Source organism: Heterodontus francisci, chromosome 2 (genome assembly GCF_036365525.1).
Source record: "Heterodontus francisci isolate sHetFra1 chromosome 2, sHetFra1.hap1, whole genome shotgun sequence".
NCBI lineage: Eukaryota > Metazoa > Chordata > Chondrichthyes > Heterodontiformes > Heterodontidae > Heterodontus > Heterodontus francisci.
The window spans coordinates 163,504,683-163,528,636 of record NC_090372.1 but is presented as its reverse complement, the minus strand read 5'-3'; the positions used below and the strand labels follow the sequence as shown (position 1 = coordinate 163,528,636).

The following is a 23,954-nucleotide window of genomic DNA, read 5'->3' as shown; positions in this document are numbered from 1 at the left end:
AGAATCTTATGTTTCAGTGAGATCACCTCTCATTCTTCTGAACTCAGACAGTATAGGCCCATTTTACTCAATCTTTCCTCATAGGTCAACCCTTTCATCCCAGGAATCAATCTAGTGAATCTTTGTTGCACCCCCTCTCAGACAAGCATATCCTTCCTTTGGTATGGAGACCAAAACTGTATACAGTACTCCAGGAAGAAAAACAAGAAATGCTGGAATCACTCAGCAGGTCTGGCAGCATCTGTGGAAAGAGAAGCAGAGTTAACGTTTCGGGTCAGTGACCCCTCCCTTCTCTTTCCACAGATGCTGCCAGACCTGCTGAGTGATTCCAGCATTTCTTGTTTTTCTTTCAGATTTCCAGCATCCGCAGTATTTTGCTTTTATTACAGTACTCCAGGTGTGGTCTCACTAAAGCCCTGTGCAATTGCAGCAAGACTTCCTTACTCTTGTACTCCACCCCCCTTGAAATAAAGGCCAACATACTAATTTCCTTTCTAATTGCTTCTTGTATCTGCATGTTAAATTTCTATGTTTTGTGTACAAGGACAACCAAATCCCTCTGAACACCAACAATGAATAATTTCTCACCATTTAAAAAATATTCTGTTTTTCAATTCTTCCTACCAAAATGAATACCATAAACTCCATCTGTCACCTTCTTGCCCACTGATCTGTGTCCCTTTGCAGACTCTGAGTATCCTCCTCACAACTTACTTTCCCACCTAGCTTTGTATCATCAGCAAATTTGGATACATTACACTTGGTCCCATCACCTAAGTCATTAATATAGATTTTAAATAGTTGATGTTCCAGCGCTGATCCTTTTGGCACCCCACTGCCAACCTGAAAATGAATATCCTAATTCCATGTTTCCGTGGTACTTTGGCAAACATTATGGCAACCAAGCAGGAGAATTGTCATGGAAATATACCCCTTAACTTTTGTACCGTTTTCCAAGCAACCAAAAAATCCTATGAAGACTATAATGTCAGTTCATGCTGCAGTTTTCCTCATCCTTGTTCTTGTGAATTATGGCCACAATGTGGAAGAAAATGAGCAAAGGCTTGGTAGGCTGTGTCTCCAGCACAAGCAGATAGCACTTTCAAAAAGCCAACACAGACATGATGGGCCAAATGTGCTGTATCCTTCTATGAATTGCTTTGGAAGATCCTCCAAAGTTTTTGTGAAGCAACATGAGCTTTTAAATTATATTTAAATCATGGTTTATAGCATCACTCAAGCCTACAACCAACATCCCCCTACTTTTGCTAACCAGAGTTCTGGGATAGGCTTTTCCCAATAAAAATTTGGTACTACTCATTGCGATGCTGTTGCTCAGATTCTGGTTCACTTAAATGACAGGCTGTAAGTTGCATGTGAGTTTGCTCCTAATACTGGGAGGCAATCTAGTCCTGCATGCTTTCTACCACTTGTGTAGACATAGGAAGTAGTGGACTTAGAAGCCCGAGTAGCACCTGATAACACAGATGTGCACCAATTTGCAGGTCATTGTCTATTTCATGCAGATCCGGTTCGAGATACTTTTATTACGTTGGTAAAAGCATGTAGTTAGTGTCGAGTGGAGGGTAATTTGCTCCTCATCTAACCCATGACCTGGGAGTATTGACTGCTGACCCTTGCTGCAGAAATGAAAAGTGACCAGCACTGCTTTCTGATCAACACAAAGCTTCACTAAAACAGTTCCTGACTTACATATGCTTCTTAGTGGGAGGTTAATAAAAGCAGCCCCTGGCAGTAGGTTATTGGGACGATGGTGCAGCCTTTCAGCTAAACTGCTCAATAAGAAATCAGGCAACGAACAGAAGATTTATTCAAAGTTTTATTGCAGCTTGCTTACAGGTAATTGCTGGGGGAAAAAAGCAATTGAGATTCTGAACCTGTAAATAAAGATTCAAAACTGGTGAATGAAGTATTGCTATTTATCACTGTGCAATTGTAAACTAGTGACTCTTTCTGTAAACAGAGTGTGATATAATCCTTCTGTAAAGCCATTTACTTGGTTTTTGCTTTTCTATAAAGCTTACAACACAACTTCATTGAATCTGGCACTTTTCAATTAGATACAGAAAGGCACTTTAAAGCCAACAGTTTTCTTCTTGATGATTAAGAGCAGGAGCAAAATTCTTGACAAGCTTTTTTTCTTAAACAGCTTCAGCTTCCACGCGCATGAAAGAGCAATCCCAGACTGAAGAGCAGTTTCAGTCTTCAATTCTCTGGGTAGTTTCACTGATTACCTGCAATTGAAAAGAAAATAATTAGCATACATAATTTCTGATAAGCCAGCATAAGGTATATATATGCACTCTTTAAAGTGATCACTCAAAGTGATTCATGACAACGCTTGCCAACGCTGACGTCATCAGGCTGCGCCGCGGTGCGCACATGCGCAGACGGTCTCCTGCTCTCTGCGCATGCGCTGCGGTCCGGATTGCCAGGACCAGTTTGCGCATGCGCAGATGACGTCATCGCGTAACGTCGTCTTCCTCGGGCAACGCGCCAGGTTGGCCTCTGCGCATGCGCTTCATGCAATCTTCCGATATTCACGCATGCGTCAATCTTCCAACATTCACGCATGCGTCAAAGCTTCAGCGCGAGTTTTTGAAAGTGGAAGGAGGAGAGGTTTCGTCGGGCATTTTCTCTCAATGATTTAGTCGTTTTGGAGATTTGCTTCATTTTTATTAGACAGAGGAGATTGTTCCAAGGTAAGTTGCTCTGCCATCGTAAGTTGCTCTGAAAACATTTCCATTGTCTGGGGCACCGCATGTGCTCCAGTCCCTGTTGTAAGTTGCTCTGAAAACATTTCCATTGTCTGGGGCACTGCACGTGCTCCAGTCCCTGTTGTAAGTTGCTGTGTGCAGGCAGTACATGTGCTGCAGTCCAGCGAACAACCTTCCATTTAAACGGTCACTTCTGCAGAGTGGAACGGCATCATTCATGAGGAAACTGGACTGGCTGCGGCGACAGATTCTCCGCTGGCAGCAAGGACTGGCTGATGAGATGGAGCCAATTAATTTGCCCAACAATTGCCCGGAAGCACCTTCGGATGGAGGTGGCCACGCGCTGGACATCAGTCGCGTGCCACAATCCATGGATCCTGAGCGTTTCACTCCCTGGCCTAATGATCTGATGGACCATACATACGCCTGCCTGTTCAAAGCTCCACTTCCCCCACCTGCGGTACCCTCTCCTTGCTGTTCAGTTACAGTCACCTGTTCCTACACCCATCCGAGCAGTGCACGTGGACACACAGCCACATGTTTTCCCATCCGCCTTTGAAACAACCATGCAGAGCCTTGTGAGACTCCGCAATTGCCAGCTGCTGCCTGTCAAGCAGAGAGGGCGTCCAAAGGGGTCAAGCACTTGGGGAACATTCAGCAAGAAGAGACTGAGCACTAAAAGAAACAAGCATGCCGTGTCCAGTGGTAGCAGAAATGTGAATGCTCTTGCTGCGTACACAACTGGTGAGGTGGGAGTGCAGCCACACCATTCTCCATCCTCAGTGTTGCTTTAAGGCAAAGGTATGTAAGAGCGAAAGAAATGGAAGGTGATGCTGATAGTAGTAGGCAGGATTAAATGGGAATGGATGGGAAGACGCACGAGTAGCATAACCACTAGCAGGGAACAGCTGGGCTAAATGGCCTGCTTTATGTTCATAGTCCACAAGAAATGTGCTTCTTTTTCCAGCACCCTCACATCATTCATGTTTTCCCTGAGAGCAGCATTGAACCATCACGAGATAGGGGCAGTAACATCATCCTGCCTCCTACAGCTGAGGTGGGTACTAAGTGATTCATTGGCGGTGTTATCAGTACATGCCTATACTGCAGAGCATAAAGCATGCTCAACAGTAATTTCATTGGAGGGAGGGAGGCTCTAACACTGATGTTCTTTCCTTATTTCCTTTCATGTAAAACGTGCCCTTGAGAAAACAATCCTTGACACTTAAGGACGGCATTCAAGCAAAGGAGGCAGTGCGGGAGAGGACGCAAGGATGTGCTGATTCCTGTATCTGAGGTGGGTAATAAGTGCTTCATTGGCGACGTTATCAATTGGTGCCTTCACTGCAGAACTTAAAAAGGTGTGCGCAACAGTAATTTCAGTGGATGGAGGGAGGCAAGCTCTGACTCTGATTTGCTTTATTTCTTTTCATGTAAAACATGCCGTCGAGAAAACAATCCTTGAGACTTAAGGTCAGCATTCAAGCAACGAAGGCAACTGGATCATGCTGCGGAGCTCGTCACGATGTGGAAAGGAACATTGTATTTATGGATGAATTGGGAATGCACATTGGGATGTGCTTGGGGAACATTCACCAAGAATAGACTGAGCTCAGACTCTTATGACTTTGCCTTCTTCACATGGACAATACAGTAGTGGAATAGAGAGCAAAGCGTTCATTCACCACAAGGCTCTCCAGGAACAATCTCTTTAGCTGTGCATAGCAGAGACTCGGCCTGTCTGTCTAACCGGAATGCTGGAAACACAACACTCATGTATCCATGCACAGCAGTGCCTCGGATGCTTAATGAACTTAATAAAACTTCTCAATAATTAAACCCAGAATTGTTGAGGTTTTGTTTTGCATGCTATTTCCCCGACTTTGCAACTGCACTTCAGATATTCAACTGTGGTGGAGGGGTAGAGGTAGGGGGGTAGAGGGAGAGGTGGAGATAGGGGGGTAGAGGGAGTGGTGGAGGTAGGGGGGTAGAGGGAGGGGTGGGTAAAGAGGGGGATAGGGGGGTGGGTGACGAGGGGGAGGGAGGGGTGGGTGAAGAGGGGGAGGTGAAGAAGTGGGGAGAGGGAGCATGCAAAATGCAGGGACCAGACAGTTGCAATGCCTGAAGTACTGTGGAGAAGTAGGGGAGAAAGCAACTGGATTGGGCATCCGCAGCTGGAGGGAACGGCTGAATTAAGAGGGCCAGAAGCGAGAGGCCGTAGAGAGCCGCGGGGAGCGAGCGTGCGAAGACCTTGGTGTCACCGGGTCCAGGGACTGGCCGGTAAGTCTTTTGCTGTTGTGTTTATGGCGCTTGCACAGAAAAAGGCACTCCTCTTCCACTCCGCTGCTTCCCCCACCACTCTCCCCCACCTCCGCCCTCCCCCCCCACTCTCTCCCCTCCCTCCCCTCCTCCCTCTCCTCCTCCACCCTCCCCCAGTTCTCCCCCCCCTTCCCCCAGCTCACCCCCCTACCCCCAGCTCTCCCCCTCCCTCTTTCCCCCCCCCTTCTTTACCCCTCCCTCCCTCTTCCCCCCCCCCTCCCTCTTTCCGCCGCCGCCACCGTCACTGCTGCTCTCCCCGCGCTGGTCTCCCCGCCCCCCGCGCTGGTCTCCCTGGCCCGCTCCACTCTCTCACTCCGGCCATTGTATGCTGCCACGTGTTTGTTAGGTTTCCTCAGTGTGATTCTTTGAGCAGCGCCATCTTTAGTCCTGGCAGCTGCTGCAGTCGCAAGCTGTGACGTTTTAGTGACACATGCTGTATTTGCGCATGTGCCAAAACAGCGCCACCTACCGATCGCGTTGTCAACAAATGCAGTCATTCTTTAAATAGTTTTTTTGTGAATTTCAATACTAACATCTCCACCTCTGCTCTCAATTGTTTTAATGTAAAGATTCTTCTTTGACATTTGAATGTCAGTTGGCTGCTGCTCAAACATGGCATCTGTAAAGAAAATAAATAATTAAACAATATTGCATGTTTCCATCAAAATAAGAAATTTACTTCCTCTTTCGATTTGCATTTACTTAAACCTTCAATGTTATAGATCTGCATTTGGATGAGATGAATATGCAGGAATGGCTTTAACAACAATGCTGCTCCCTGACATTTATAAAGCAGGTTCATTGCCAGAGTCAAGTAGGAAAATAAAGATCCTACTCAGTCCTACTCAGGCCCCCTCCCCCAACTCTTTTTCCGGTACATTGATGACTGTATCGGTGCCGTTTCCTGCTCCCGCCCCGAACTAGAAAACTTTATCAACTTTGCTTCCAATTTTCACCCTTCTCTCACCTTTACATGGTCCATCTCTGACACTTCCCTTCCCTTCCTCGACTTCTCTGTCTCCATCTCTGGGGATAGGTTGTCTACCAATATCCATTATAAGCCCACTGACTCCCACAGCTACCTCGACTACACTTCTTCACACCCTACCTCCTGTAAGGACTCCATTCCATTCTCCCAGTTTCTCCGTCTCCGACGCATCTGCTCTGATGATGCTACCTTCCATGACGGTGCTTCTGATATGACCTCCTTTTTCCTCAACCGAGGATTTCCCCCCACTGTGGTTGACAGGGCCCTCAACCGTGTCCGACCCATTCCCCGCACCTCTACCCTCACCCCTTCCCCTCCCTCCCAGAACCGTGACAGGGTTCCCCTTGTCCTCACTTTTCATCCCACCAGCCTCCATATCCAAAGGATCATCCTCCGCCATTTTCGCCACCTCCAGCGTGATGCCACTACCAGTCGCATCTTCCCCTCCCTTCCCCTGTCAGCATTCCGAAGGGATCGTTCCCTCCGCGACACCCTGGTCCACTCCTCCATTACCCCCACCACCTCGTCCCCGTCCCAGGGCACCTTCCCTTGCAATCGCAGGAGGTGTAATACCTGCCCATTTACCTCCTCTCTCCTCACTATCCCAGGCCCCAAACACTCCTTTCAGGTGAAGCAGCGATTTACTTGTACTTCTTTCAATGTAGTATACTGTATTCGCTGCTCACAGTGTGGTCTCCTCTACATTGGGGAGACCAAGCGCAGACTGGGTGACCGCTTTGCGGAACATCTCCGCTCAGTCCGCAAGCAGGACCCTGAGCTTCCGGTTGCTTGCCATTTCAACACTCCCCCCTGCTCTCATGCTCACATCTCTGTCCTGGGATTGCTGCAGTGTTCCAGTGAACATCAACGCAAGCTCGAGGAACAGCATCTCATCTACCGATTAGGCACACTACAGCCTGCCGGACTGAACATTGAGTTCAATAATTTCAGAGCATGACAGCCCCCCACTTTACTTTCATTTTTAGCCATTTTTTCTTCCTTTTTTTTACATTCCTTTTTACATTTTTTACAATCTTTTTTTGCATTTATTTCATTTCATCTTAGTTTGTTCAGTTTGCTTACCCACTGTTTTTTTCAGGTTGTTTTTCTTCAGGTTTGCACTTGCTGCTGTTCAATATTCAGTATATTCACACCTAATCTGTACTAATGCTTTGTCTTTCAACACACCATTAACATATTGTTTGCCTTTGCTCCGTGACCTTTTGGTCAGCTATGTGGCCTGGTCCAATCTGCACCTTCTCCTTTGTTATCTCTTGCCCAACCCCCACCTCACTTGTTTATAATCTGTGACTTTTCTAATATTTGTCAGTTCCGAAGAAGGGTCACTGACCCGAAACGTTAACTCTGCTTCTCTTTCCACAGATGCTGCCAGACCTGCTGAGTGAATCCAGCATTTCTTGTTTTTGTTTCAGATTTCCAGCATCCGCAGTATTTTGCTTTTATATTAGGAAAATAAAGATGTTGTTGAGGTTACTGCATTTACTACTAAGCTTTCTGATTATAGAATTCACGCTGGTTCCATTATAAATTTTAGGCATATTTCCATAGGTTTGCTCTCAGTTTGGAACATAGTGTATGTGCTGTCGTAGTGCCTATTTAGCTTGTCTCCATTCCGTGTCATGTGAGTAGCTCAGGGGGAGGCGGTGGCATACTGGTATTGTCACTGGACTAGTAACCCAGGTTACTAGACCCAGGTATTGCTCTGGGGACATGGATTCGAATCCCACCACAGCAGGTGGCATCTGAATTCAATTTATTTAGAGATACAGCACTGAAACAGGCCCTTCAGCCCACCGAGTCTGTGACGACCAACAACCACCCACTTATACTAACCCTACAGTAATCCCACATTCACTACCACCTACCTACACTAGGAGCAATTTTACAATGGCCAATTTACCTATCACCTGCAAGTCTTTGGCTGTGGGAGGAAACCAGAGCACCCGGCGAAAACCCACACAGTCACAGGGAGAACTTGCAGGCACAGGCAGTACCCAGAATTGAACCCAGGTCCCTGGAGCTGTGAGGCTGCAGTGCTAACCACTGCGCCACTGTGCCACCCACAAATTAATAAATCCGGAATTTAAAGCTAATTTAATGATGGCCATGAAACCATTGTCGATTGTTGTAAAAATCCATCTGGTTCACTAATGTCCTTTAGGGAAGGAAATCTGCTGTCCTTACCTGGTCTGGCCTACATGTGACTCCAGATCCACAGCAATGTGTTTGACTCTTACATGCTCTCGAAATGGTATAGCAAGCCACTCAGTTCAAGGGCAATTAGGGATGGGCAATAAATGCTGGCCTGGCCTGCGACGCCCACATCAAAAGAATTTTAAAAAATGCAAATCAACAAAGTCCCAGGCTTTTTGATCCTTAGTCTGTGCTGAATCAGCTGATCTTAGCCAGGACATTAGTACAGTGCTACAATTAACCTTAGTGTCCTTGGATTCGAGCAGGGAAAGTTGACTCTAGTTCCTATTAGATACCTGCTGAAATTTTATCTGTGTAGGTGTTTGGTGAGGATAGGTTTGGGATTGACTGTGATGTCTTTATGGCAGCAGTGGACTCCCGCTCTTGATGGTCGTGATGCCAGTGTGAACTGGCATGCCAATCCAGGAAAATAAATTGGAATTATAGCAAGGTTAAAGTGGTGAACAGAAATCCCAACCTGCCACTACCCTGTGAACAGGAAGGAAATCCAGCTCTGTATCTCAAATGTCAGATTAATTACTGATGGTTTCTTTAAAGCCAAATTTTCAGTCAAATATTCTGGACAAAATGGTGCTTCCTCACGCAGAAATCCAAATTGGAACCCTGGATTTTTTTCACCAGGTGAAGCACATCAGGTTTTATTGTCAGGTTAAATAGAGTAAGCGTGGCAGCTTGTACTTTGTGTTATAATGTTCAATGGCCTTGTAAAATGTTCATTAATTATGCAGGCAAAGAACAATAGATCAAATATCTACAGAATAATAATATGCAGAATAGGTATAGAATGCAGACATAAAATTAAAATATATATATCCTTTATGATGGGAAAAGTATGAATCAGAACAGGCACCTTTTTAAAACTTATTTTTTAAAGATCTTTGTCAAGTCCAAACATCTACTCATCCATTTCACTGTGTTAATAAAAGGAGTTACCTACCAGAAAGGCTTAGAGTACCAAATGATGGCAAAGGCATAGAAAGCCTACAAAGAAAAAAAATATATAATTACACAAATGTAGTTACAGATGGAGCAGAGCACCCAACTGCCTCTTGAATGACTTGAGTTTTTGTCTCCACTACTTTTCTGTAATTTTCTTCAATCTTCTCAAAAGGTTCTTACGGGTAGAATGAAGAATAAAATGGATATGTTGAAATCTCATGACTACCATCAGCAACACATCTCCATCGTCACAACAGTTTAAAAGACTACTTCGATCATCTGAGGTACGGCCATTTCTTCCACTTGCTACACCTACCCCAAGCCAACCAAGCTTGTTGCTCTATTTGCATGGGACACCCTAACTAGTGGCGTTTTTCTTTTTTTGTTCTTGGGATATGGACATTGTTTGCAAGGCAGCATTTATTACCTATCTATAGTTAGACTGAGAAGGTGTTGGTGGATCTGCTCCTACCCTAGTCTGTATTTGGTCCAGACAAGAACTAAGACTTCACACGTTCAGGTAGCAGCTTTAAAAGAGTGGAGAAGCATTGAATCAGACTTAATTGTAGAGATTTGAAAAAACATATTTCTTATTATACTGGTGGTGAGATGCCTTTGTCACTTTATTGTACATATATGTATAATGTATGCACAAACCACCATAATTTTAAATGTATTTTCTACACTGTTGATGATATTGATTTTGTTTTATGAAGGAAGTTTTTTTAATCCTCGCTGCTTATATCAATGCAGATACAAAGCAAAGAAACCTATGTAGATTTTTTGAGCTACTAAATAGAATAAGTATTTCATACATATGAACATACAAATTAGGAGCAGGAATAGGCCACTCGGCTCTTTGAGCCTGCTCCGCCATTCAATAAGTTCATGGCTGAACTGAGTACTCCACATTTCCACCTACCCCCAATAACCTTCCATCCCTTTGCTTATCAGGAATCAATCCACCTCTGCCTTAAAAATATTCAAAGACTCCACCGCCTTTTGAGGAGGAGAATTGCAAAGAAAAAAATGTCTCCTCATCTCTGTCTTAAATGGACAACCCCTTATTTTTAAACAGTGACCCCTAGCTCTAGATTCTCCCACAAGGGGAAACATCCTTTCCACATCACCCTGTCAAGACCCCTCAGGATCTTATATATTTCAATCAAGTCGCCTCTTTCTTCTAAATTCCAGCGAATACAAGACCAATCTGTCCAATCTTTCCTTGTAAGACAGCCCGCCCATTCCAGGTATTAGTCTAATAAACCTTCTCTGTACTGCCTCCAACGCATTTACATCCTTCCTTAAATAAGGAGACCAGTACTGTACACAGTACTCCAGATGTGGTCTCACCAATGCCCTGGATAGCTGAAGCATAACCTCCCTACTTTTGTATTCAATTCACCTCACGATAAATTATAACATTCTATTAGCTTTCCTAATTATGTGCTGTACCTGCATACTAACCTTTTGCGATTCATGCACTAGGACACCCAGATCCCTCTGCATCTCAGAGCTCTGCAATCTCTCACCATTTAGATAATATGCTTCTTTTTTATTCCTCCTGCCAAAGTGGACACTTTCCCACATTATACTCCATTTGCTAGGTCTTTGCCCACTCACTTAATCTATCTATATATCTTTGTAGCCCCTTACGTCCTCTTCACAACTTATTTTCCTAACTTTCTTTGAGTCATCAGCAAATTTAGCAACCATACCTTCGATCCCTTCATCTAAGTCATTTATATAAACTGTAAAAAATTGAGGCCCCTGCACAGACCCCTGTGGCACACCACTCGTTACATCTTGCCAACCAGAAAATGACCCATTTATGCCTACTCTCTGTTTCCTGTTAGCTAGCCAATCTTTTATCCAAGCCAATATGTTATCCCCTGCACCATGAGCTTTTATTTTCTGCAATAACATTTGATGTGGCACTTTATCAAATGCCTTCTGGAAATCTAAGTACAATACATCCACCGGTTCCCCTTTATCCACAGCACATGTAACTCCCTCAAAGAACTCCAATAAATTGGTTAAACCTGTTTTCCCTTTCACAAAACCATGTTGACTCTGCCTGATTACCTTGAATTTTTCTAAATGCCGTGCTATAGCATGATTAATAATAGCTTCTAACATTTTCCCTAAGACAGATGTTAAGGTAACTGGCCTGTAGTTTCCTGCTTTCTGTCTCCCTCCCTTGGTTCAATAAAGGAGTTACATTTACTATTTTCCAATCTAACGGAACCTTCCTAGAGAATTTTGGAAAATCAAAACTAACGCACCAACTATTTCACTAGCCACTTCTTTTAACACCCTAGGACAAAGTCCATCAGGACGCGGGGACTTGTCAGCCCGCAATTCCAACAACTTGTTCAGTACCACTTCCCTGGTGATTGTAATTTTCTTGCGTTCCTCTCTCCCTTCCATATCCTGACTTACAGCTAATACTGGGTTGTTGATGTTACTTGTCTCCTTAATAGTGAAGACCAATGCAAACTATCTGTTCAATTCATCTGCTATCTCCTTATTATCCATTATTAATTCCCCAGACTCACTTTCTATAGGGCCAATGCTCACTTTGTTAACTCTTTTCTTTTTTAAATATCTATAGAAACTTTTTCTATCTGTCTTTATATTTCTAGCTAGCTTTCACTCATTCTCTAATTTTACCTTCCTTATCAATCTTTTAGTCATTCTTTCCTGTTTATTTATATTCTGTCCAATCTTTTGACCTGCCTCCCATCTTTGCACAAATATATGCTTTTTCTTGAAGTTTGATACTACCTTTAACTGTTTTAGTTAACCACAGATGGCGGGTTCCACCCTTGGAATTTTTCTTTCTCATAACGTATCTATTCTGTGTGTTCTGAAATATCTCCTTAAATGTCGGCCACTGCATCTTTATTGACCCATCCCTTAACCTGATTTGCCAGTTCACTTTAGCTAGCTCTGTTTTCATGTCCTCATAATTGCCCTTATTTAAGTTTAAAATACTAGTCTTGGACCCATTCTTCTCTCCCTCAAAATGAATGTAAAATTCAATCATATTATGATCGCTGCTACTTAGGGGTGCCTTAACTATGAGGTCATTAATTAATCCTATCTCATTGCACAATACCAGGTCCAGTATAGCTGTTCTCTGGTTGGCTCCAGAAGTTATTGTTGCAAGAAATTATCCTGAAAACATTCTATGTACTCCTCATCTAGGCTATCTCTGCCCATCTGATTTTTCCAATTTATATGTAGGTTAAAATCCCCCATAATTATCACTGTACCTTTCTGATAAGCTGCCATTATTTCTTCCTTTATACCCTGTCCTACAGTGTGGTTAATCTTAAGTGACTTCTTGCCTTTATGATTTCTCATCTCTACCCAAACTGCTTCTACATCCTGGTCTCCTGAACTTAGGTCATTCCTTTCTATTGTACTAATACCATCATTAATTAACAGAGCTACCCCTCCACCTTTTCCTGGCTTCCTGTCCTTTCTAAATGCCATGTACCCTTCAATATTCAGGTCCCAATCTATGTCGTCCTGCAGCCATGTCTCTGTAATGGCTATCAGATCGTACTTATTTATTTCTATTTGCGATCTCAGTTCATCTGTTTTGTTTCGAATGCTACGTGTATTCAGATACGGAGCCAAAGTCATTGTATCAACCATCTTTAAGGTGAGTCTAATAATTAACTCAACCCTAATATTCATCTGAAATTAAAAAGAACATGCTTTCTTAAATTACACAAATGCCTTACCTGCTTTCCTCACCCTCCAGCAATTTCCTGTAGGTTGCAATCTCAATATCTAGAGCCATCTTTACAGTTAATAGCTCCTGGTATTCTTGCAAGTGACGAGCCATCTCATCCTTCAAGTTACCAATTTCATCTTCAAGATGGATAATGGTGTCTTGGGCATTATTTGCCTCCGAAATATAACGTTCTTCCATTTCCTGCATCTGGCGCTCAAGAGATTCATTCTGTTTTAATGCAAATATTTAGGTTACCTTCTCATTTACTTCCTTCAGTTCTCTACTTCACATTTTCCCCAATTTGTGTTTGTGTGTGAAAGACGGATTGTATTATTTCTGTTTCAATGACTCCAATACTATTCCAGGCGCATATGCATTCATAAACTCAGCCTTGAACAAGTTCCATTAACATACTGCTTAATCTCACAATTGATGAAGACACTTGACAGACAAGTTAGGATTTCTGCCAAGGCATAAAACTATAGTTGTCATGCTTCACATGCTTCTCCATTGTTCACTGTACTTCATTGTAACTGAAAACCTTCCTTGTTAAATCAGGGCAGTTAAAATTCATAATAGCAATTATTTAGAAGAATGAAGGTGGCTTTTTTAATTACTGCCTGCAGTTTTAATCAGTAGTTTCGGACAATATGGCTTGCTTGTTTTGGCTATATATTTCTATTGGAATTTGTGATTGCTGCTCTCCATTTGTTGAACATATTGAGTATCAGGTCTCATAAGACTTCTAGATCTTTTTCAAATTCTTCCTTAGCTTTTTCACTGCTTTTCATATACATTTATGACATCCAACCTTACCTCACCTCTCTGAGTTCTTCCATTGCATTTGTTTAGTTATGCTATTTATCTGATATCCAGTAGTGGATGAGCAGACATTTCCTCCAATTAAATATTGGAAAACTGAAGGTGTCTTCAATCCCTGCCACAAATTCTGTTCGCGAGCCACCGATTCCTTCCCTCTCTGTGGCTACTGTTTGCCGCTGAAACAGACCGTCCATAACCTTGGCGTCTTATTTGACCCTAACCTGTGCTTCTGACCACATATCCTCCCCATCCTCAAGACTTTCACCTCTGTAACCTCCTCTAACCTTACTGCCCTCTGAGATTTCTGCACTCCTCCAATTCTGGCCCCCTGTACATCTTCGCTTTTAATTGCTCTACCAATGGCAGCCATGCCTTCAAGCTGCCTAGGCCCTAAATTCTGTAATTCTCTCCCTAATCCTCTTCACCTCTCTCCTCTCCTACGTTAAGGTGTTCCTTAAAATCTACCTCTTTGACCAAGCATCTGTCCTAATATCTCTTCTTTATATGACTTGGTGGCAAATTTTCATTCATAACACAGCTGTTAAGTGCCTTGGAACGTTTAATATGTTAAAGAGGCTTTATAAATGCAAGTTGTTGTTATTGGTAGACAAAGCCCTCATCCATAACTGAATTTATTGTGCTGAAAGCTAGATATTATTCATATTTAGAGTACGTACCGTTCCCTTAAGTGCATCAATATCGCAGGTCAGTGTCTGGATTTGTCTGCGGTATTCACTATTCTCTTGTTTTGCAGTGCGAAGAGCATCATTGTTGCGAGAAGCAGAATCATTCACATCGGCCAACTGTTCCAATGCAGAGACTTTCATGAGTGAATCTTATTATAATACTGGAGTACTGATTGTACTGTGATCAACAAAATGCATTTGAAACCTTTTTTTTAAATTAAATTTCATTTTGGCAAAAAGGATACTGTACATTTCTGACCGCTTTGGGAATAGCTATAGGAAAATGTGGATGTGACGTGAGACTTGACTGTGGAGATAAGAATATGGATGAGCGATCATTGGAATGGTTAATGGGAAAGGTTCTAGATGAGGTGGTTGTATTACTTGGATCAGGTATTAAGGTGGGAAGTATAGATTGCTGTAGTTTAAGTCTAAGGAATGCGGTTAAGGCTGTGGTCAGTTTGTGGATGAGATAGGAATGTGTATAACTGTAGTAGTTTGAGATAGTCTTGGGTGCAAACATGTGCACAAGAATGGGAATATTTGTGGCATATGGGATTTCAGTAATAATTTGGAGGATGTAAGTTGGAGTTTGGAGTGAGTGTAATTATAGGATAGGTATAGCTGGGAGGTTTAGGAACAAAAGTAGGTGTTTGTAGGGTTATCAATGTGGTAATAATGATGGACTTCTTTGTGAAAATGGGCAAAGATGCATTTTTATATGGAATAAGTGAAGGTATGAGAATGGGCACTGGGAGAGGGGTGGTGCTGGGTATAAAGCTGAATGTTAGAAGTTGGTTGACAGGTGGTTTGACCTCCATTTTGTTATCATGACCACTAATAAATGCATATCAGAAAACATACCTTGGACTTGTACCATTCCTCAGTTTCAGCAATGTTCTGAGCAGCAAGTTTATCAAACTGAGAACGAACTTCATGGAGTGCTGTAGTAAGATCAGGTCTGACCACATCCATCTCAATCTTGACCTGCGAATCTTGGATTTGAGCCTGCAGTTCACGAATTTCCTGAAGAGAAAAATAAGTTACATAAAGTAAGGTGAGTCACTGCTTAGCCAAAACAGTATGTTCTAGATACCTTTAACTAGTGTAACATATCTAAAATAAAAATTACCCAAATGAGTATTCAAAATGATAACAGTATATGCTTACCTCTTCATGAAGTTTCTTTAAGAACATAATTTCTTCTTGCAGTGACTCAACTTTACGTTCCAGATCTAAGCGTGCCAGACAGGCATCATCCACATCCTTCTCGAAACGGCAGAAAAATAAAACCCAGAACAAGTTTAGTTAAAGCAGTTAGTCTGTACTATTGCAATGTTTTACAAAACCCCATTTCAATATTGAACTGTATTCATAATTATTAAACAATCACTAAAAATATCTCTAACATTTTTTACACCATTTTAATGATTGCACATTTCACCAGCCACAATATTCATGAAGCTCCAGACACCTGTGGATTTGACACAAACTCTATTTGGTGTTGCACCACTCCCTTCCGGTCAGTCTTACATGGAAATATGTAGAAGTTGCAACATGGAAACAGGCCATTCGGCCCAACCAGTACATGTTGGCATTTACCCTCAATGCAAGTTTTCTACATGTAAACTTGGCAGTTGCCACTAAAACCAAATGAGACGCAAATCAGACTTACATGCACATCTAAAGAAAGCTATGAAGAATCACAGTCAGTATGCAAGGAGAAAAAAAAAAACAGATGTGTGAGCTTTTTCAGGTCAATTGCAGTCATTCATGATCAATCAATGATTATGCAGCCCTGTTGCTTTAGAATGATGGTTGTCATTATGAGGTTATAACTCAAACAAAAGCTGTCATTGTCCAAATTCCAATTAATTTGTGTACCCTTAATTAATTGATACTCTGCTGATCAAACATCCATTCCATAAAGAAGTTTTAAATGAGTTTCAAATGTATTTTCTTTAAAAGAAATGTTATTCCTTTTTATAAGTAACTTTGTTAAAATTCTGCTGCAAGTTCCATTCTGTAGTTCCAGATATAGTTTGCAATATTCAGTGCTGGAAATGCAGTTAGTCCTCAAGCTGAAGGGGATTACACTAGAAAGTAAATACAGATTTTTAAATCAGCAAATAATTTTTGGTGAGCAAACAGTTGATGACATTAATTATAAAAAGCTTTGATGTGGTGACTTCAGTGGAGAGTATTGTTATATGAAGTGTCCAATTTAGTTTGAACAATAAAGAAATCCAATGTTCTCTTATTAAAATGACAGTTGTGTTTGTTCAATAGTGAGTTTGGTCTTTCTGCCATACAGCAGTCACAATGCTGGATTTTATTAAAACTGGGTCAGTTATGAAACAGCACTATTGTCTTTTCTTTGCTGTTTCCTGGACTATACTTGCAAGTATTTTAGGGGCACCGTTACTCAATCAGCTGTACCAAGGATTATATGTTCATTTAACTGTCAACTTAATTGTGTCTTTTATAGAAATGCATCTAAATAATGTTCCTGATTACTTGTAAATAAAAAAGTGAAAGAATATTATTTCAACTGCTTGGGCTCCCACAGAGGTGCATTTATTTAACAAACTAGAGAGAATGCAGGGAGACTGCAAATATTCTTGGTACCTCATTAGTAGTTGCCTTTGGTAGAAGCAAATGAAAGACAAGATATCAACATTAAGCTTTTGTGAAACTAATAGAATCATATTAAACTATCCTGAATCAAAAACAATAGCATGTATGAGCATTCTTATCGACATATTGAACTTAATTTTTCTATTTTACTTTTACTGCTCATTTCTCACAACAGCTCATTGTTAAGTGTGCAAACTGAGAAATATGTTAGTTATAAATATTATTGGTCAGTGAGTAACTGCCTCAGGACAGGAATATCAAAGGGCAATGGACAAATGAAACAGTTTTCACTGTACTTGTTATTTTGTATTTTGTTATTAGCATGCTGCTGATAGGCTATCAAATTGTGTATTTCTTTATTCAATAACTATAATAATTATACTTTGCTTTGTTGCTTCCTCGTCAATAAGATGTCAATGTTGCTACTGCAACTACCCTAATCCATCGCTTTCCAGCTGCACAAAGGCATTTTTAATGGCATGCACTGTGTTCATTGTAGCTGCATTCCAAGACAAATCCTTTTTGGAGCTCACTTTACATTACTGGAGCAAAACATACAGCTGCTTCCTTGGAGTCATTATTATTAATACACTTTCTTGACGTGGCCATGAGTTCGAGCCTCGTGGCTGCACGATCGCAAACGTCTGGCCACCACAGGGGGCGCTGCATGGCAGCAATATGCTGCTTGTCAGAGCAAAGAAAATCTCAGTGAAAGGGACTGAGCCAGATCTCTGCAAACTAGTGGAAGATACCTGGATGTGGGCCTCTGAAAAGATCAAACATGGGGAGATTTATTTTTTTAAAACAATGTGTTCTTTAATTAACAAAACCAAAAGAGACAAGAAGATAGGTTGGCACAGACACTAAAGCAGTAGGACATTGGCTGCCCCAACAATTCCATTCACACAATTTCAGATATAGGATGTGCCATCATGCGAAGTCAGCCAGTAGGAGCCAGGCACTTCCTCAGGAAGAGGGCGAACATTATGGTCACGCCACCCCAGGCTGCTCTTTTTTTTGTTTCCAGAGGGTGGCTCTGGAATATCATCAGCAAAATTCTCTGCTGACTCAGGGAGTCAAGCACCATGTATTATGCTGCTATATCAAAGCTTTGATTCCTGGTCTGTGCTGACTTAACTAATGCTGCGCGGGGCACTGGGGATATTTACTGACATCCGCATCCTTTGAGTTAGGAAAGGGAAAATCAGCTAGGGTTCCCACTCTTGGTCGCTATTCATTTGGTAATGCACGTTAATGGACAGGATCAGTCCTAGATATGAATCCCCCCTTCACTCCCACTGCCCACTAAACTGTTGACACAGCCGGGGTCATTTTAACCTAACTCACCAGGTGGGGGGACCTGTGGGATCAGGTGCAATGTCAGCTTACACCATGGCCAATATTACTCTTCACTGACTTCAATGGAGAATAAAATCAGTGTTCCTCCCAATCCCGTCCGTTTCCCGACGGGCGCGTTAAAATTGCCCCATATGAGTTCACAAATAAATCATGGCTACCTGGAAAAAGTATCAATGAGTGATTAACTCAGAAGGGTGGGCAAAGGAAGAAAAACAGGCTATCATTGACTTTTTTCCACACGGTACTTTCAGAAGCTACGCAGCAGAAACCGTTACATTGCTCTTAATTTGTTATGGGTTCTGAAATCTCAAGTTTTGCAGAAAATTACTCTCAAACTTGCTGCATTTCTCCAGGATATTTGAAAGAAAAAAAGCTTTAGAATAACGGAAATTGGTTACGAAGGGATCGTCCTAAAGGAACCATTTAAAGAATTTTTTTTTACTCAGAGGTACACATGAACATTGGGTGTGTCTCTCTTTTCTGTGCTACGGCCGGATGTGATAGGGTTGCGGTCCAGTCTCCAATGGGTACCTGGTATACCAGTACCCTCCCGATCGCAGAGATCGGGATGAATTTTAAGTTAGCGGCGAAACGATTCAATTCGTGAGGTGATGATATTTCACTGATTACTGTCCGTTATTGTTTCCTACCTGTCTGAAACCGGCCAGGTTGTTTTCGGCCTCCTCCCGCTGAACAATTTCATCTTGCAACCTGCAAATAACAGGATTGAGATATCAGTCACTTTCACTCCAGCTTGAAGTGTCGCGTTGGAGTCCTGAACGTCGACCGTTAAAAGATTTGGAGTTGCAACAATACTCTTCTCTCCATCCACTGTTTTTGTGATAATTATTGTTCTTTCTAATCGAATATATTGACGGATCTGAAATCCAATCATTGGCAAAGGGAGCAGATTTTGCTTCAACCCTTGCCACCTTATTTAAATATTTGTATACTATTACGGATACTGCTTGAGGTATGCAGATATTAAAGGGAGGGGGCTGTTACTATCAGCTCTTAATAGTGTACTTAGCCTTGTATAAATTGGCGACCTATAAATCGCATAAAGCAACCAGACCGAAAGCAACAGTCAAGTGTAAAGTATATGGAGCAACCAAACGAGCTTTACTCCAAAACAGGCCAGGCCAGCTGGTATAAATGGTTCTAATCCACCAGTTTCAATTGCACGAAAACTGCACTAAATCAGCTTCTTAAACAAATTGGGTTTGAAGAACTAAAGGCGGATTTAACTATTTATTCCTGAGACTTTGGTGATGAGGAATGTGTATATTCTCAGACGGTGCTTTCAGAAGATATCATGCACCAGAAATCGTTACATTTTTGGTTAGGAGTTCCAAAATTTCGCAAATTTTGCAGGAAAATACCCACATTTTGCCGATGCACAATTAGTCAGAGGGGCATATTCTTGATATGAAGGTATTTTTTTCGGTTTGCATTTTAGGGAAACTTTTAGAAAATCGGTGCCTGGTTAGTTTTTTTTTACCCCAATGTGTTAAACAGGGAGAACATTTGAAGGAATGTGTGTTATCCGTCGGCTCCTTCCCTTTCCCCACCCTTTTGAAACAAGGGAAACTAGGATACGTACGACCATATAGACTTACTTTTCCCTCAGCTTCTGGAGGTCGTCGGCCAGGTTATCCCTTTCCACCTCGATCCTGGCTTTCTCATTGTTGATCTGATCGATCTGGAGGCGAAGCTCCCTCAGCTCCTGTTCGTACAAGTCCCCGATCCTGGACCTGGGTTTGCCCTTCAGTTGCTCTAATTCGGCCAGGAGCATCTTGTTCTGTTGCTCCAGCATCCTCACCTTATCGAGGAAGCTGGCGAGACGGTCATTCAGCTCAATCATCTCAGCTTTCTCATTGCTGCGGTTCACCTTGAATTCCGAGTTCATGGCATCCACCAGGGAGAAGTTCAGGCTGTTGCCCAAGCTCAATCCGGGAGCGCTACTCTTGACAGTCCTTGCACTTCGGGCCCTAATGGGCGCAGCCGAGTAGCTGACCCTGGAGTAAGAAGGAGCAATAACGTTGCTTCGCGGTTTACGAACCGAATAGGAGCGAAAGTTCGATGTCGTTTTAATTGGTTGCTCTGCAAACATCTTGCGGTAGACACTGGTTCTGGAAGTCATTTTGTAATCCTTTTTCTCTTGTTACACACTGTACTTTCTTAAAATACTTCCACAAGCACAAACTTCTCGGCTGCAAGAGAGGGATTGCCAGCAAATGTTTGGTATTTATAGGGAGCTCTCCGAATGCTCCCCTGGGGATGGAGGCAAGAGCTACTGCTATGATTGACAGTGCACGAACCAACCGGCAGCTGGGAACAACATACTTGGACCATCACTCAAAACTTTGGAAATTACTGTGTCTTGGAGGTAGGACTATTTTTCCCTTGAAATGAACGCTTGCAAGCATCTGGCTTTAGACTGGACATCTGCAACTTCTTTTTCTCTAAGGTTAAGAGTGTGGATGAAGCTAGTTTTCTCGTCGAATGGTACAGTGTAATGGATAGAGATCCGTTCATCCTAAAACAAGGCTGCGTTAGTCCGCTAGCCCTGGTCTCGGTTACATTTAACACTGTTAGTTGAATTCTGCCATTAAACCAGTGACCAGGACAACGTCTTCTTCATCTTCTGAAATAGTTAAGTGATGCTTTTCAAGCAACAATGAGGCGTGTTTGTTAAAAATGAATTCCATGAAAATTTCGCCAGAGGTCACTGCAACACTGAGTAGAAAAGCATTTCTGATGGCAGCTCTTTAATAGCGAACGTGCATGTCAGGAAAGCAATATTCCCTTTAGTTTATTATGAAGGCAAAGCACAAATTGATTGTCACATAAATCCTAGTTTCATTGAGATTTATAATAAAATAGGGAAAACGGGACTCGTCATTGTTATACGAAGCCGGAATCCCGTAACTTCACTGCATCTGCTTTTACAAGGTTTCTGCTAAATGTCACTTTGTTGGAAGGTGCGTGATAAAAAGTTGGGATTTGCTCTCACAATGCAGGATTGATGATACTATTGCTCGATGCTGTGAGAAGGGCGGGTCTGCCAGACTTCCACCCTTTGTAACTTTTCGGCAACTTGAGAACTGTAAAGCTTCAAAGCAAATTTTAAATTGAAAACTCATCTGGAATCTTACATGTACAGTTAATTAGCATTTCCATGTGTTTAGACTTTGCAATAAAAAGAACACGCTTCGAATGGTTGCTTGCACAGTTTGAAAAAATACTTTCCCCTTGCCACCTCCATCAGAAAACGCCCTCACTGTTAGTTTCAGACCCGAGATTACAGTGGATTAACATGGCGATTTATCCTGCTATTGGCCTTTTTAAACGATAAACTGGGTTCGTTCGGAAATCAATTGTGAATGCTGGGGGGATTTCGATTAGATCTGAAAGTTACTGCACTTTGTTGGTGTTGGAATTAACTCCAAACGAGTTTGTATTCTGAGAATGAAAAAGACTTCATTCGGGAAAGGAGGGCGTTTCCCTCTCACAGCAGCAACTACACGAACAACTCTTAGAAAACAGATTTACGCTCAGAGTGCTTTCAATATTTCCTCAGGCGAGCTAAAACTATATATAATGCAATAACAACAACTTGTCAACCTCATTGAATCTTCCAGCACAGTAAGAGACCATTTTGCCTTTTCAGTATAAATCCAATACTGTTGTGAAAACTACTATTGAATCTGCTTCCACCACCCTTTCTGGCAGTGTATTCCAGATCATACCTTGCTGGGTATAAAGAATTCTTCCCCTCTACCCCACCCCCATTCTACAATCTGTGTTCTCTGGTTGTAGATCCTCCTGCCAGTGCAAATAGCTTCGTGGACCTGATAGTCTATGTGAAGAAATAATAGAGAAGCTTGAGATTGTCAGGTTTCATATGCATGTTTATGACATCCAGTTCTAACTCACCCCCACTTCTCTCAACCCCCTACTGTCTCTAAATTGACAGGTTGCTTGTCAGACATCCAGTACTGGATGAACAGAATTTTCCTACAGCTAAATGTCAGGGAGACCAAAGCCATTGTCTTTAGTTGCCACTACAAACTGCGTTCCCTAGCCCCTGACTCATTCCTTGTCCCTGGCAACTGCCTGAGGCTGAACCAGACTGTTTGCAACCTGGGTGATTTAGTTGACCCCAAGATGGGATTCCGACTCCATATCCACTCCGTCACTAAAACTGCTTACTTCCACCTCTGTAACATTGCCTGACTCATCCTCTGCCTCAGATCATCTGATGCTGAAACCGTCACTTATGCCTTTGTCTTGACTATTCCAGCGCATTCCTAAGCAGCCTTTTATTTTTCATCCTCCAGAAGTTTCATCTCATCCAAAACTCTATTGCCTGTATCTTAACTCTCACTAAGTCCTCATTACCCATCGCCGCTGTGCACATTGATCAACATTGGCTCCTGGTTGAGCAATGCCTCAATTTTAAAATCCTCATCCTCATTTTCAAATCCGTCCATGGCTTCCCCCTCCCTATCTCTAAATATCTCCTCCAGTCCAACAATGCAGCATCTGTGGAGAAAGAAACAGAGTTAACATTTTGGGTCTGTGACCTTTCATCAAAACTGATGAATATTTCTAACATTTTCTGTTTTTATTTCGATTTCCAGCATGAGCAGTATTTTGCTTTTGTAACCTTCTGAGATATCTGTGCTGCTCTAATTCTGGCCTCTTGCTCATCCCTGATTTTAATCGCTCTACCATTGGTGGCTCTGTCTTCAGCTGCTGACCACCCCATCTCTGGAATTTCCTCCCTAAACCTCTCTGCCTCTTTACGTCTCTTTCCTCCTTTCAGAGGCTCCTTAAAAGTTACTTCTTTGCTCAAGTTTCTGGTCAACTGCCCTAATATCTCATTATGTGGCTCTGTGTCAAATTTTGTTTGATAACACTCCGGTGAAGTACCATGGGACATTTTACTATATTAATGGCAATATATAAATGCAAGCTGTTGTTATTGTTAATTTGAAGATAATTTTTGGTTTCAATTTGTGATATATTAAATGTGACTTTTTGAAAAAAAATTCTAAACTTAATTTTTTATTTGTGTGTATACACAGAAGTATGCAAGGTTATATTGAGATGAACTCATCCCAACTCATCCCAAACTCTGAATGTTTCAGATGATACTGGGAATCTGTGTTTGAGCAAACAGAGAAGTGGAAATCTATCATGGTAAACAAGGTGTGAATCAGTTAAATTACACTTTCTGTAATCAGTGCCTATCTTTTCTGCAACACCATGCTTGAACCTCTCCAATCAGGTTTCTGCCCCTGTTACAACACTGAACTGGTCTGAATGAAAGTTATAAATGACATCCTTTGTGATTGTAGCATTGTGCACTATCTCTCCTCATCCATCAACATCCTAGGGCGCTCATTGACCTGAAACGTAACTGGACAAGCCATATAAATACTGTGGCTACAAGAGCAGATCAGAGGCTGGGAATT

The 23,954-nt window shown here is 42.1% G+C and overlaps 1 protein-coding gene across 1 annotated transcript; it reads right to left on the bottom strand.

Moving 5' to 3' along the window:
• Window positions 1-1,827: 1,827 nt before the first annotated feature.
• LOC137348129 (type III intermediate filament-like) lies at window positions 1,828-20,714 on the bottom strand. The gene is made up of 9 exons (XM_068013377.1): window positions 20,091-20,714; window positions 19,122-19,182; window positions 15,646-15,741; window positions 15,340-15,501; window positions 14,467-14,592; window positions 12,975-13,195; window positions 9,218-9,261; window positions 5,591-5,676; window positions 1,828-2,255 (listed from the first exon to the last, which is right to left on the bottom strand). Exons 1-9 carry the CDS (start codon window positions 20,612-20,614, stop codon window positions 2,220-2,222), a joined length of 1,356 nt encoding a protein of 451 aa, XP_067869478.1. The 5' UTR covers window positions 20,615-20,714; the 3' UTR covers window positions 1,828-2,219.
• Window positions 20,715-23,954: the final 3,240 nt, after the last annotated feature.